Here is a 15666-nt window from a genome sequence, read left to right as displayed (position 1 = left end):
TAATGCCACATGCAAAATGCACCTTTAACATTTACATTTTACATTTTCTGAAATTCTATGCTCATCTTTTAATTAAGAGAGCCATAAATATTAGCCTGGGAAAACCCAGACAAATTTCCAGCAAATTTAATTTGCTTATATAACTCAGTTACTACTGAGAATGGTCTGGTTTTAACCAGGCTAATAAATATTAAAATTTTACAGCTGTAAAATAATTTTATTTTATAGTACTACTGATCAATAAAATTGTGGGCCAAATTATGCAGCCTTACAACCAAGCATGACAAACCTGGTGCTTTATTGGAGAAAAATAGATTTAATCCCTAACAGTAGCACATCTCTCCTCAACCCATGTGATTTGAGGTACCATTCATATCTGTAGTCAAAGTTTAATAATTATATTAGGGCTTTTAACTTTGTACCAAAAGAATGAGCAATAGAAGGATGTTATTATCAGGGATGTGAGCAATAGCCTGCACAAGTATTATTTCTTGAACTTATTTACTTATTTCTGTACAAAAGTCATTTATAGCCAGTACAACCCATCAAACAAGGAAACACAACAGCACACCATGCAAAGTCAGCAATCGTGACAAACACGCAAAACAAATCGTGAAAAGTCAAATACGGTGAAAACATTCAAAATAAGAAGTTGTGAAAACATGCAGTCAACCAAATGTGATGAGGCTGCCTAAACATAAATGATTCATATTACATAGTTAAAATATCATAAAACATTATATCAACAAGAACATAATACTTCTTCAAACCACTCTCATAGTGCTGAATTCAAGAGCTTGTAAAATTAAAAGAAATTCACTGCCTAGTTCCTCTTTTTTTTTTTACAGTAAATGAAATACTTCAGTGTATCATAAATTTCCACTCATTCATCTGAAACTAGAACAGCACATGCCTTCAAACCATAATACTGAACGTAAAACTGATAATGTTACATTACATTAGCAAAAGCAGCTCAAATTTTAGAAAGGTCGCAAGTTTGAGACCTTGCACATGGTTTGGATCACCTGCTCGGCGGCGGCCCGACAAACTTCCCCCTTCGTGGCTCGAGCGCTGGTGCTTGGAAGGATCTGGACGGCCCCGTACAGAGGCAGAGGGAGGCCTGGGATCAGGACTTTGAAGGCGAAGTAGAAGAAGCCGTCGGGGCCAGTGTGATTGTAACGGACTTCGTACTGCGGTGTACCGAGTCCGTTCGTCTCGCACATCCTCTGCAGCAGAGACACGGGGTCGCGGTTCACGGGGGGTTGAGCCATCATCTCATCTCTCACCGGGGCGGTCGGACCCCCCACGGCCCGGAAGAAGGGCAGGCGAGTGGGGTGTGCTGGGACATCATGATGAGAGAGCTGAGGATACAGGTGTGGAGGGCTGAGGGAGGGTTTACTGAGGGGTTTCAGACCAGGTGAGGTGAAGCAGTCGTCTTGTTCGGTCTCCTTGATACGCTTGGACTTGGAGAAGGACGTCCAACTGACGGTAATGGAAATGCCGCACTGCTTCTTAAAAGCTGGAACGAGATAAGAAATACACAGCCTAAAGATAAATGTTTATTATTTCATGGTAGGGCTGGGCGATAAAACAATAAGGGCGCAGCACAAGATTACTGAGGCAGATGTGTTTACACACTTATCGGTCTCGATCATGTGATCACTAAAAAGCGATGTGACAAGCGTTTGAATTCAGCAGAGCACAAATGTCTCTGAGTTAAACTAGTTTAAACAACGCTGACATTCTCAACAGCAAAACATGTGCTATGAACGATCCAGTTAGAAGGCTTTTTGATCTACAAATCGCCATCATTTACCATGGATTTACCGTAGTAACACTAACTGAACCATGGTTTTGTGACAGAAATGTGAGATATTGAATTTTATTATATTATTTAATATGTAGTTATGTATTAAATGCATTGGAGTAACGGACTATAATTTTGTTATTAAGCTACAGCATTTGTGCATTTGTATTAAGTGTTTAGGCTACTGTTTTTCATGCGAATACCATAGAAACCATATAGTTACATTTTACCATAGTATCGGTATGATACTATGGATGACCAATGGTTACATTTTAACTCAGTCCTAACTCAAACAGTTAGAATATATGAATTTAATATTATTAATATTACAGCCTGCACTGCAAACTGCTGATGATGAGTGCCATCAAAGTCAGACAGTACAAATCTGTTTCATGATTTGAAACAGTCACTCATTGTACGAAACTAAGAAATACATTTTTCTATTAAGATATTTCTTTTGTTTAGGAAAAAAGACTCAGATTTGTGAAATGTTCAACCGTTTGGCAAGTGTTTGTCATGTTCTTACAATTAAGAGTAACGTAAAACCAGTCTAGTTTCTACAACTTTCACTTGGGAGCGTAAATCTGCCTTTAAACTTGAATGAATTAAAGATTTGACATTTATTGTGATAATTATCTACATCGACTGATATAAAACATTTTACAGTAACAATTTTTTCGGTCATATCACCCAGCCCTATGGTGACGTAATACGTCCAATTTTAAAGGTGACCTATTATGCCCTTTTTCAAAGTCTTGATTTAGTTTTTGGGGTGTACTAGAATAGGTTTTCATGCTTGAATGTTCAACAAACACTAGTTTTCACATATTTGATACTGTTGCAACACCTCTCTCTTCCCAGTCTGTCAGGAATGCTCTGTTTAGTTCCTGTCTCTATGAAGCCCCTCCTTCTGAAAAGCACAATGTGCTCTGATTGGTCGGCTGGACCAACGTGTTTTGATTAGTCAACTGCTTTGAGCACAAATGTCACGCCCCCTTAACGTAGCAGCGTGTTTCAACCAAGCGTGCCGCACAAGCCCTAAAAAGTGAAGCCAAAACGTCTCGATCGCCCCCCGGTGACTGGTCCTAGTATAGGTCATAAGCCCCGCCTCCCCGTGTTATTCAAAGAGATGTGAGACCAACTAAACAATTAAATTACACTTCAAATATCTTTTTTTCCAAAGGTGGTTTCTTTCATTTGCTGTCGTTTTTATCACGCTGATGTAAGTTCAAGTGTCCGTGTCAAAAATAAGTTGTTTTTTAGTTAGTTACATGATGCTATAAAAACGGTGGCGTAACGTCATGATTGACAGCTGTGATTGACAGGTTCTCTGAGCAAAGTAGTCACTGAAGCACCAATGGACATTTTTTTCGTGATCTTCGGAGGACTGAGGAGATTGTATTTACTTTATTTTAACAAGCCTCTTGTTGTACTGCAATACATTTTTTTTTAAAGTGCATCTCGCTTCTAACGCAACTGAACCAGGCCTCGTCCCCCTTTTTTGCATATGCCTTGGCCGGGAATTATTTAAATGAGGAATATTGTGTCATGTTTGTTCCTGGACAAGACTACAATCGAGGCGTTTCAGGAGGTTCAGAAAAAGTGCGCACTGATACTTTCTTTTTAAAAAAGCCAATCATTTCATAATCAAAATATTTCCATATCCCAGACAACATACCTTCTACAAGCACTTTCTTGGCCATGGACGCCGCGTAGTGGGAGGAGTAGTTCACTAGAGCCACGGCCTCTCTCCCTTTGGGCCCGGCCAACTTCAGCACGACGTCCTCCACACCCTCAGACATCATCTGGAGCATCATCAGCATCTCCGCCCGATTCACGTTAGTCGGAAGATCCCCCAGACGCAGCTGCCGCTTCTCCGTGCTCCTGCGAACCGTCAGACACACCCCCTCCTGCAGAGGGTACTGATGGAGGGTCATGACGGCGGTGGATGCGGTGAAGGGGTCGCCGTACTTTGCGTAGGCAAAGCCCCGGTTCTGCCCGCTGAAGTTCATCATGAGGCGAAACTCATAAAGAGCACCGACGCTCTGGAAGAGAGGAATCAGGCGGTCCTCGTAGACGTCATGTGGGATCTGACTGATGAAAACCTCGCACCCCGGGCCGGGAGCAGGGCGTCGCCAGTCTGGAGGTGGAGAAGAAAGGAAAGGTCAAAATGAGCAATATTTTGATCTTTTCTGCAAAAACAAAAGTGAATGAAATTAGATTTCAGAAGGACTTCATGATTAAAGTTGAAACAAAGTATGAGAGCAGTATGAAACTGAAGACTTAACCTTGGGCAATTTATGCATCAATCCTGTTAAAACTGATCAAAATTAATAATCATAATAACCGTTATTATAAATAATGATTGAGTCAATATGTAAATGAAATATCACATTTATAAAGTATAAATAAATATACAATAAGATACATAAAATACAATATAGTCATTGCAAATTACAAATGCGATAATATTATTAATAAAGTGACTATATTGCATGTTTTGGCTCTATTTTGCCGATGAAAGTAGTTCCAAACAAAGCAACAGGACTTTTTTTTTTGTCTTTGAGCAACACACAGCAGTGTTTCATTACTGAATAAATCATTTGAATGAATGATTCAATGACTCACTCATTAAGACAGTGAAATGCTTCTTTACTGAATGAATCGGCCGTTTGATTGAATCGGTTGAAACTCAATGACTCACTCATTAACAGTGAGTTGCTGCCACCTACTGGGCGTTTTAATTTCACATTTAAAGTCTTCATTTTTAAAATCTTTTCTAATATAAATTCAGCGTTTTATGTTCAAAACATTAATTATGCATTTGTAGCAAGTTAAATGCATTAATGTCGACTTTGAGCTGCATTAAACAGACTGTGTAAATACATATAAATGCAACTTCAGAAGAATGATGCATTGCAAATATGAATTTTGTTGTAAATAAAAATACTATAATGATTTATACATGTTAAAGACATCTAAAGGGATCAACACATTAGAATTTAAACTCCAAACCTTTCATCAACCATCTAAATCTAATCGAAAACCTTCCAATCAGCATTAATTGAGCAGCAATGAGGACTTGCAGCCTAATTGATCTCCAGGTGTCCATGTTTCAATGAGGTAGAGGCAAAGCACAAAAGAGGCATGGCTTTCATCAGATGGCTATAATGTATCATTCCTTCTTGACAAGCTATTTTAAACCCAAATGATGAAGATTTATGCTTAAAATCTCTGAAAAGAGAGGCCAGAAGCAGGCCATTGTGCCTCCGCACAATGTTATAAAGGAAAACGAGAGGCTTCTTTAAGTGATGCCATGTGTTACAGCTGTCTTCATCCACGTGAAGCTTCAATCTCATGCAATGAGACATAAAAGAGCTTGAAATGCCACAGGTTGTGTTTTAATTGCAATCGGCTGATCTTAGTTCAACTCAAGAGCACTTACCCGGAGGAGGACCACCATATTTCCTCTGCCCGTTGACCTGTGTTAAAGTGATGGAGCTTTTCTGCACCCATTCTTTCAGTGACTTCAGTCTCTGCGGGTTCAAAACCTGCCAGCAATCAAATTAAAGAGGTGATGTAATGCTAACATGTTATATCGATGAGCTCACGTGCTCTTTAACGTCAAACAGTGATGATGCCACGCGAATAAACACACGAAAAAATTCTATTGCGTAAAGTTTAGGCAAAAGTATGCTGTTTATAAATATCCACAGTAAATAAACTCGCTTACCTGCTGTTGCTGCGGTCCCTCCATGTCGCTGACTGTCCACATAAGATGATGACACACCTGTAAATTGGTTGAAAAGTCAAGCAAAGGTCATTAAAATAAACCTCATGACTCCTCTAGAGACACTATTGGACACACTTGAGGAAAGTGGGCGGATTCTCATATTTCAGTCCTTAAAAAGAGATGATACTGAGACTTACAAAAACAAGACTTTATATACAGATTGATGAATGTATAATTATTCATGTATGCATTCGTTTCAAGATTTAACACTTTATGTAACTTTTTTTTAACGGGTTTACCGTAATTGGGCAACTTTAATCCCAGACGTTCCACTCTTCGCCAGCAGGTGGCAGCCGCGCACGTGATTATTTAAGTGAACGTCATTCAGCACCCTTGGACACAGTGTTACTTTTAAAAAACATTTATCTTTTGAGAGTAATATATGTGCAAATACGACGATTTATATATATATTAATTATTCAGTGTACAAAACAGCAGGACATATGGAGCTGTTTTTATTCAAGTGAAAAAAGAAATGTTTTATTAGGTGTCCTGCTGGGCTGAGTTTGTCACAGGTCATGACCCCTGCACCATAAAACTGTCTACTGAGAAAAACAGCAGTGGTTTGTTTTGTTGTTCTTGGACATTCCATGTGTTGTGTTATGTTATAGTTCATTTTTAAAATTGGAATAAAACCCAATATAACTATTTATTACTCACAAAATAAATAACTTGTTTTCTTTATGATAACTGGATGAAACTCACCGAATTAAACATACAAGGTGGTGAGTTCATATCTTTTATGCCCTAAAATGATTGAAATTAGCTTTGTAGACAAATATTGGATGGATGGATGGATAGATAGATGGATAGATAGATGGATAGATAGATGGATAGATGGATAGATAAATGGACCACAAAACTAGTCACATGGGTCAATTTTTTTAAATTGAGATCTATACATCATCTGAAAGCTGATAAATAAGCTTTCCATTGATGTATGGTTTGTTAGGATAGGACTATATTTGGTCGAGTAACAACTATTTGAAAATCTGGAATCTGAGTGTGCAAAAAAATCAAAACATTGAGAAAATCGCCTTTAAAGTTGTCCATTTATGTTCGCGATTGTCCTGCATTCACTCACAAAAATAAATGTTTTATATATTTATGGTAGGAAATTTACAAAATATCTTCATGGAACATGTACTTAATATCCTAATGATTTTTGGCATAAAAGAAAAATCTATCATTTTGACCCATACAATGTATTGTTGGCTACTGCCACAAATCTACCCGTGCGACTTGTGACTGGATTTGTGATCCAGGGTCACATATGACAACAATATACCATACTGCCATATATATATATATATATATATATATATATATATATATATTCCAAGCAAATCTTTTTCCACACTTAATTTTAAGCTGTCAAGTGTGAATTAATAAAGATTTTTAAAACATGCATTTTTTTTTATTACGTGCTAAAAAACCTGTCTATAGACTCATCCTAAAAATGCACATTACCATGACACCTTGTTTTTGAATATTCATGTCTAATTTGGATAAACACTGTCTGGGTTTTTTAATGATGGCAAATGACTTAGAGTTTCAGCTCTGGCCAAGTTACAGTAAAATGTAGGTCTGGAGCATAAATGACATGAAAATGATCAAAGACGGTATTTTATGAAGCGGCTTTTGAATTAACGGCACCTTAGCGAATGCATGATGTGCAGGTACACAGTTTGTCAGTGTAAAGTGATGCTGTGGCAGATGAAAGGCAGAAGCTTGGCTTAGTTCTCAGTGTGGCCTGCAGCTCTGACTTTTTAGCAGGAGAAAATCCCTCCGTTGCCTTACAGCCTTTTAATTCTCAGAAAAGAAAAACAGACAGAACAGACAACTGGCATTTCCTTTTCTCACTCCCGTCTGCACCTTGCATCCTTTGCATCTCTCAATTTTCCTGGCGGTGAGATGTGTGATACGTCTTTTTACCGTACTGCAATTAAAGTTTGTTAGTGTGGAAATCAACACATCAACACTTCCTAATGTAGCGAAGGTCATATAGCCTCTCACATTGTCACACGTACTGCAGTCACCAGGATAATAATATTAAACAGTTCATTTGATTTACAGTCTGTGCATATCATTTTCACAAATTGGACTTGTGGAAAATGTGACCTGCTAGTTAGGTCACCTGTGGATTGATGATTTCACCCAGCATCAGGTTTGAAGGTGATAACAAAGAATCATATAAGGAGTTTTATGACAAGCATAATTAAGTTGTATTAGGATCTTACTGTGTTTCTTGTTTATACAGTGTTGTGTCTGCCTTTGGCTAATTAATTTATAACCTTTTATATCTAAACATTGAAATCAGGCCTATCTGACTGATGTTATCCGGTTGCTATGCAATGTGTGCTTCATAGCGACAGCAGTTCCATTGCCGAGGGGTCGTCACGCACATCTGTGAGTCTGTCCTGAAATGCACACACACACACACACTCATACCCCACCCGCCCCACCTCATGAAGAGGCTGATCCTGCCCCTCTGCCTCCTCGAGGCTCACCGAGGGACACACAATCTGTCCAATGTCAAAACTCATATCCTCAGTCCTGTCACTCACCCTGTAAAAACTCGCACTAACTTTCAGAGCGTTGCAATGAACTTTAATCTTTTGGCATTAAGGAGGAGTGCTATATATATATATACTTTTATGCCCTAAATGTTTGAAACTAGCTTTGTAGACAAATATATAGGATGGATGGATGGATGGATGGGTGGATGGATGGACGGATGGATGGATGGACGGACAGATGGACGGATGGATGGATGGATGGACAGATGGACGGGTGGGTGGGTGGATGGATGGACAGATGGACGGGTGGGTGGGTGGGTGGATGGACGGGTGGGTGGATGGATGGACGGACGGATGGATGGATGGACGGACAGATGGGTGGATGGATGGACGGATGGATGGATGGATGATGGATGGATGGATGGACGGACCGACGGGTGGATGGGTGGACGGATGGATGGATGGATGGACGGATGGACGGATGGATGGATGGATGGATGGATGGATGGATGGACGGATGGATGGATGATGGGTGGGGTTGATGGATGGGTGGGTGTGTTGGGGGATTGGATGGATGGGTGGATGGATGGATAGAACGATCCTTCAGAAATCATTCTAATATGCTGATTTGCTCCTCAAGAAACATTTCTAATTATTATCAATGTTGAAAACAGTTATGCTGCTTCTTATTTTTGTGGAAACTGTGATACTTTTATTAGGATTATTGGATGAATACTAAGTTTAAAACTAGCATTTATCTGCACATGACACTGTAAAAGTCTTTACTGTCACTTTTGATCTATTTAATGCATCCTTGCTGATTTTTTTTTAAATTTTACAAAACAATGAAATTATATTATTAAAATATATATTCATAAATAGTGGAAAACAATAATAAGTAGGTGTGACTACATTTAAATGGCAGAGTTGGACACACACACACACACACACACACACACACACTGGTTCATTTGAATTGACGCTAGACGGTTAACAGTTATCAGTTGATAATCTCAAAATGTTTGAATATCAGCCTGGATGATATATTTTGCAAAATGTTACAAAAATATTCATATCTCAGCTGTTTATTCTTAATTTGTTCTTTTGACTAGCTATTTATTCATTCATTTATTCAGGAGGTAATAAAGCAACTTCCATCTTAAAGGAGAACTCCGGTCAATTTTAACATTGAGCTAATTTTTTTGTACATTTGGAGTGCTGTCAATACAGAGAACAACGACAAAAATCGGTGTTGCCTACACCGAGTTATTCTATTTTTAAAATTTGCACCCTATTGACTTCAATGGGGCAAGTAGTAAGCCTGCTTTTTAGCCTCTTAACATCCTTTAAGTGTCATTACGAGTGCACAGAAAATGTGAGTGATTCCTTCCGAGTGAACACGGGTGAATCTGACTGCAGTAGATGTTAGAGATATTAATAAAAATGAAGTTAATTCAGCCAGCGCTCATACCTCTGTTTACATCCTGTTTTCGGTGGAAGGCCATAGTAATCGATTGTCGAGTTCACGCGCGTGATCATAGGCACTAAACCTATGCGCGTGAACTCGACAATCGATTACTATGGCCTTCCACCGAAAACAGGATGTAAACAGAGGTATGAGCGCTGGCTGAATTAACTTCATTTTTATTAATATCTCTAACATCTACTGCAGTCAGATTCACCCGTGTTCACTCGGAAGGAATCACTCACATTTTCTGTGCACTCGTAATGACACTTAAAGGATGTTAAGAGGCTAAAAAGCAGGCTTACTACTTGCCCCATTGAAGTCAATAGGGTGCAAATTTTTAAAAATAGAATAACTCGGTGTAGGCAACACCGATTTTTGTCGTTGTTCTCTGTATTGACAGCACTCCAAATGTACAAAAAAATTAGCTCAATGTTAAAATTGACCGGAGTTCTCCTTTAAGTGCAGGAAGAACTATCATTTCTTAAAAGCCTATCAGCGCCACAATAAATAGTAAACAGTAACTGTTTTAGAGAGAGGAACAGCTTGCTCATGGCTGAGAGGCTCCCTGATGTTTTAACCTGGGGAATGGTGACTGACGTTTCTGTGAGTTCCTCCCTCTGGCTGCACTAAAACCTGATTCTCAGAAACTACTGCATGTACTTACAGGTAATCATCACTATTATTATTGCCCATACGAGTTTCAGCAGTTTGTGGTTACTGTGTAACTCGTTCAGCTACACTAGTTTAACATCCACGGCACCTTTCCACTGCAAAAAAAAAAATAATAGAGTTCTTTATAGTGCATTTTCAGATTATTAAAATCTTCTTGCACTGAGAAAATAATGGTTATTTTAAGAACCGGTTCTTTGGGGAACCCAAAAATGGTTTGTCTATGGCATTACTGCGAAAACCCCCTTTTAGAACTTTTGTTTTTAGTGGAAAAAGGCTCTTCAAATTATTTAAATATTATTTGCACAGGGGGAAAAAACATTTTTTTGAAGAACTTTTCACCAAAAGGTGTACAGACATGGATGACACCTCAAATCTATAAGATTTACAGGCAGAAAAATATTACGTAGAAAGAGGAACCAAAGCCTCTGAAATGACATTTCTAATTTATGAGCTCACCAACTTTAGCTTTGTGACGCGTGTTTGTTTTTTTTCATGTGCATTTATGTGTTTCAGTTGGACTCGTACCTGCTGAGCACATGAAACGTGTTTTGTGATTTTTTTGTGTGTGTGCCACATGCTCTTATTTGCTGGATGATTGCATGTGCAGTGGTGAGTGAGTATGTTTGTGTGTGTGTAAGTGAAACATGTGAACACTAGCAATCAAGGTGAACAGACGCTGATAATTCAGGTTGCTGATAAAACGTGTCGATGGTCCTTTGTGGGACTTTCATTACTGTAGCGGAGTCGTGCGTCTGTGTTTTCTGAAGCGTGCTGGTCAATATTAGTACTAGAGTCTATCTCAAAGGGACATGTTTGTTCTTCCTCCACCCCACCCTCCTCCTTTTCTCTGCCATCTCTCTTTCTCTCTCGCTCTGTTGTGATGGGTCTGATGCTGACAACGAAGACAAAGCCTATCTACAGGAAGTTGAGGTGACCATCAGCAAGGACAAGGTCCTTATAGTGAACTTAATAACACTTTACAATAAGGTCCCGTTTAAAACATTAGGTAACTGCATGAATTAACAAGAATTAATGAAAAACACTTCTAAAGCATTTGTTATATTCATTTATCCATTTACTAGCTAATACAGGGCTTTCCAAAAAAATTGTGTCAGTCGAAGCCCTTAGATTTAGAAATATTTACTTAAAGTACCCTCTGAGATTTTAAGTTAATATTTCAATAATTTAACGACACATTCACATTGATTTTGTAAAAGTGGAGTCAAACCTCTTTTTACGTTTGATAGTGTCCACATTCAAACTGGTGTTTAAGAAACACAGTCAAATTGAATATTATTATTATTAGCTTTCATTACAAAAACAAATACAAATATATTACTGCAATTCATTTCACTACAGGTTACAATACTAATATTTACGTCTTAAATTCTTCACTTTCAAATGTTCAAAGCCTCAAGCTTTCAACATTTCAAATCCTCAAGCTTTTATGTTGGTGGAAATGCTGTAAACTTCTAAGACTTTCCAGTGCTGAATGTAGTGTATAAATATGCATAAATGTTTGTTGAGGAGAGGTGTGCTATTAGTTTAAGTTATCAGACTTGCAATTTTTCCCTGGCAGATGATTAAACAGGCTCTGGCCCGTGTGCAGGACATCTACGCATCTCAGCACGATTATACTGTACGGCAAGAAAAATCTCGAAGGATTTCAGTTTCCACACTGCTGCGGTCAGATACAACGCCAGCAGGGGTCAGGGGTCAGGGCCAGATCCTTCATCAGTAGCCCGCAACCACAAATATCAATAACTGCATGCATAACTAACAAACATTTACACAACTCGGCAAACATTCATATTTGATCTGCTTGTTTTTGCCTATTTGCCCCCAAGATCACAAACAGAAAATACTAATTAAATGTTCTGTGCCAGATGCATACTGTAAGAGTCATTCCATGACACAGCAGCCTGATTTTTAAAGTAAATTTATTTTTTTAAACCTTCTATCAGACAATTAATGTGTTTAAGCGCTAAGAAATTGCATTATGTCATCTCAAGCTGAATTAATATAAATTAATATGGGTTATTAGTGATGGGATGAAATATTTACTAAAATTTCGGAGTTATGAGGTTTTCTCATTAGCATTAAGTAATTAATTAATTCAATAATTATTTATAAATAGTAAAAAAAAAAAAAAAAAAAAATTAACAAACTGTTTTTCTGTCTATTTTATGTGACGGGGTGGATATGTTACGCTTCACCTGCCAGACATGAAAAAATAAATAAAAAAATTATGAATCCTAAATGAGAGAAGAACCTGACCACTTTTGAACATGAAGACTCCAGTTATGTCACTTTCTATTCATTGTGCTCACTAATAATTTGAAGTAAATAAGTTTTGTAATTGGGGGAGAGTAAAAATGTGCAGATACAGATTATAGATTAATAGATTACAGATTAATACATATTTGATCATGCTGTTCTGTTGTTAATTTTGTGGGTTCTTTTTTCCCCCTTTTTATATATTTAAATAGAATAAAAAATGGTGAAAATCATCACAGATAGATGGATGGATGGATGGATGGATGGATGGATGGATGGATGGATGGATAGATTTAGCACACTTCATCAAATGTTGTATTGTGTTCACAGAATGACTCACACAGTCTATGACAAATAAAACTTTGAATTTGTAGTTGCCTCTTGCCAAATGTTTATTAACACGGTTCGTGCATGCTTTCATTTTATCTATTTTAGGCCTATAATTTACCGCCAGTCATAAAAAGGTCTATCAAACCAGTGTGCAAGAGAAATACAAAAAAAAACTGTAAGAATTTTTAAACATGTTAAACTGCATCAAACATTGCTGAATTCTTCCAGCTGACAAATTCTGTGAGTAGGCCTAGTCGTTTAGCAATTAATAATAGGCTATGAATTAATTACATGAACTAAAGCAATAGTGCTTAAACTACTTAAGAAGCATGACTCTGATTGTGTGTGTGTGTTTGTGAAGCACAGAGGCATCAAGCTGTTCTATCTCTGAGAGGGAGACATTCAACCGGGCCGTAAACTAAACACATCTGCCAACTTCCTCTTTTGGCCTCAGGTTATCAAAGCCCTGCAAAGCCAGTGATGTATAAAAAATCAGTTAGGAGATTTTCTCCACCTTCTCTTCATAACCTTGGAGATGTGAAAATATTTTATTCAGTGGATTTAGTCGTTTTAATGTGCCGTGTATATCCCCGCTGCTCGAGCCAGGCTACGCGTGCGCGCGCTTATGTATGTGTAGTGCTAGTTTGCATGTCAAAAATAGATTGCGAGAGATGAGAATAATGTTTATAATTGCAAAGGCCTTTGTGTTTATCTGTGTGTGCGTGTGTGTGTTTAACATGGAGAACTGGTGTAGTGTGAATTGCAGTAATTGCCTTGTTTGTTTTGTTTTTGGCTGGTTCTGTGAGCTGGTAAGCCACTGCTTCACTGCCTCTGATTGTTTGTCATTTGCCATTTCAAGTGGAACTAACAAGCGTACAAACCAAGTGGGATCGAGAAAGTGTGTGTGTGACGTGTGTGTAATACTCTGAAGAAAATATATTGTCTCTTTTTTCTCTTCTCTCATCAAGCAAAATATTTCTTCCACCAACGGACATTTTAATTTGTTACAACGTCCACATCTCTGTCATGTATTGTACACAGAGCTGGATGATTATATGCCGAGCATAAGTGTGTGTGCGTGCGTGCGCGCGCTGGACTTCGCTTTAGTGTGACACCTGAGTCACTGGAAGTACATTATCGCTAATGTCCACTTCTGTGAAGTGACCTCATAAATGACCGCTCGGCTACACTGGCAGTGAGATAAGAGTCTGATAGTGGAGTGCCACTGAAAAGGTCACAGCCATCGTAAAGCAATGATGAGCTGAGCGAGGGATGAGTGGAGAGGAGAAACAGAGAACAAGAGAGGAAAGGCGAATGGAAAAATCTTTGTGTTGATCGAGGAAAGAAAACCAGTGTGGAACTGTGGGAGGTAAAACAAAAATGTTTACAATGTAACCGCATAGCAATGGCCTAGCAACCACCCAAAACATTCCAGTCATAATAGTGTATCGAACTTCATCGAAAGTTTTGCGATTTAGCGAGACCAAACGCGTTATTGCTGTTGTCTTATTAGAAAAATAAACAGACACGCTCACCTAAATGGTCCTCTTAGCGTAAGAAGGTCAGATTATTTCATGTGAATCGATTCATCCTAAGTGATCCGCTATCTTAAATGTAGCATTGGAAAGTCCGATTCATTCTAATGAATCGGTTCGTTCTAAATGCTCCTCTTTCATATGTAGATTCATTCTAATGAATCGGTTTGTCCTATCTCATATGTTACGTTGGAAAGTTTGGTTCATTCCAGTGAATCGGTTCGTCCTAAATGGTCCTCTGTCATATGTAGAGTTGGAAAGTCCGATTTATTCTAATAAATCGGTTCGTCCTAATTGGTCCTCTCTCATTTGTTTATGGAAAGTCTGAATCATTCTAATGATTCTAATGTTCATGTAGGCCTAAATGAAATAACTAATTCAATTCCCTGCAGTGTAGGCCTATATTTTCAACTCAGTTATAAAATAAAAATAAAAAGAGTGTTTTTGTTGTAGGCTTTTTATTATACATTTAGGTCTACTTATAACATTTTATGCTGTAGTCTTAATTGCAATTGTTCACTCAAAACTCTAGTTAGCTATAGCCTACATTAAAGGCTATCAAGTAGCTTCGCCGACACTGTAACACTGTGGTGGTGAGTTTTGCACATCAGTCAAGCACCACTCACATCTTTGAAAAGGGTTGATAAAACTGCATCTTACATTTGAAAAGAGGACAGAAAGAGTGGCCAGATTGCTTGAAAATGCAGAGGACAAAAGAATAAGCGAAGTGTGGCTCTCCGGCCCCTAAAAGTCCTACCAGATGGAAGCACTCAAAGTGACGACTCAAGAACTGTGACATCATCAGGGCAATGGCTCTGTATGGCATTTACTCTGATTAGTTAAATGGTCATGATTGTCTGCCCAGCAAGTCTCAGACACACACACACACACACACACACACACACACACACACACACACACACACACACACACACACTCACAGATGACCATGCAGGCTGTTGCACTGCAGTAATCAGCCGAATGTGTATCAACATAAGCCTCCTGATTATAGCTCCAGTTGTTGGAGTCAGACCACTTGGACAAATCAAATTCTCATTAAAGTTTAATTCGCAATTCCTGAAATTGGAACAAATGTACAGCCTTGGCATCTCTGTGTTGTCCTGCCAACTAAACTTCAAAATCTAAAGTTCAGTGTTTGTTCATAGTATCCACGGTCTGGACAGTTCAACGCCCTTATGGGATTTTTCAATGTGGAGTTTTGTAAACAAACGGAAACAGAACACCCTGTGAACTCTCCCGATGAA

General features: G+C 38.4%; 1 protein-coding gene across 2 annotated transcripts; it reads right to left on the bottom strand.

The window, feature by feature from the left end:
* Nucleotides 1–173: 173 nt before the first annotated feature.
* Nucleotides 174–5789, bottom strand: dnd1 (DND microRNA-mediated repression inhibitor 1). 2 transcript variants are annotated; one of them, XM_081382900.1, is made up of 4 exons: nt 5541–5789; nt 5253–5358; nt 3486–3947; nt 174–1519 (listed from the first exon to the last, which is right to left on the bottom strand). In XM_081382900.1, exons 1-4 carry the CDS (start codon nt 5580–5582, stop codon nt 981–983), a joined length of 1149 nt encoding a protein of 382 aa, XP_081239026.1. In that variant the 5' UTR covers nt 5583–5789; the 3' UTR covers nt 174–980. The 2 variants fall into 2 exon arrangements, with proteins under 2 accessions (XP_081239026.1, XP_081239027.1); XM_081382901.1 differs by lacking the exons at nt 5253–5358; nt 5541–5789 and adding an exon at nt 4823–5085 and having other exon boundaries at nt 269–1519.
* Nucleotides 5790–15666: the final 9877 nt, after the last annotated feature.

The sequence above is a fragment of the Scardinius erythrophthalmus genome (genome assembly GCF_964197995.2).
Source record: "Scardinius erythrophthalmus genome assembly, chromosome: 13".
Classification (NCBI taxonomy): Eukaryota; Metazoa; Chordata; class Actinopteri; order Cypriniformes; family Leuciscidae; genus Scardinius; species Scardinius erythrophthalmus.
The sequence above is the reverse complement of the archived record's forward strand: the minus strand, read 5'-3'. Positions and strand labels throughout refer to the sequence as shown.

What these genes read in the sequence shown, in the direction of transcription:
- dnd1 (XM_081382900.1), bottom strand. Translation starts at nt 5,582, where the DNA reads ATGTGGACAGTCAGCGACATGGAGGGACCGCAGCAACAGCAG. An exon ending in AGGGACCGCAGCAACAGCAG is followed by an intron (nt 5,359 to 5,540) that starts GTAAGCGAGTTT and finishes GATTGCTGGCAG; the next exon opens with GTTTTGAACCCGCAGAGACT. An exon ending in CAAGAAAGTGCTTGTAGAAG is followed by an intron (nt 1,520 to 3,485) that starts GTATGTTGTCTG and finishes ATCTCGTTCCAG; the next exon opens with CTTTTAAGAAGCAGTGCGGC.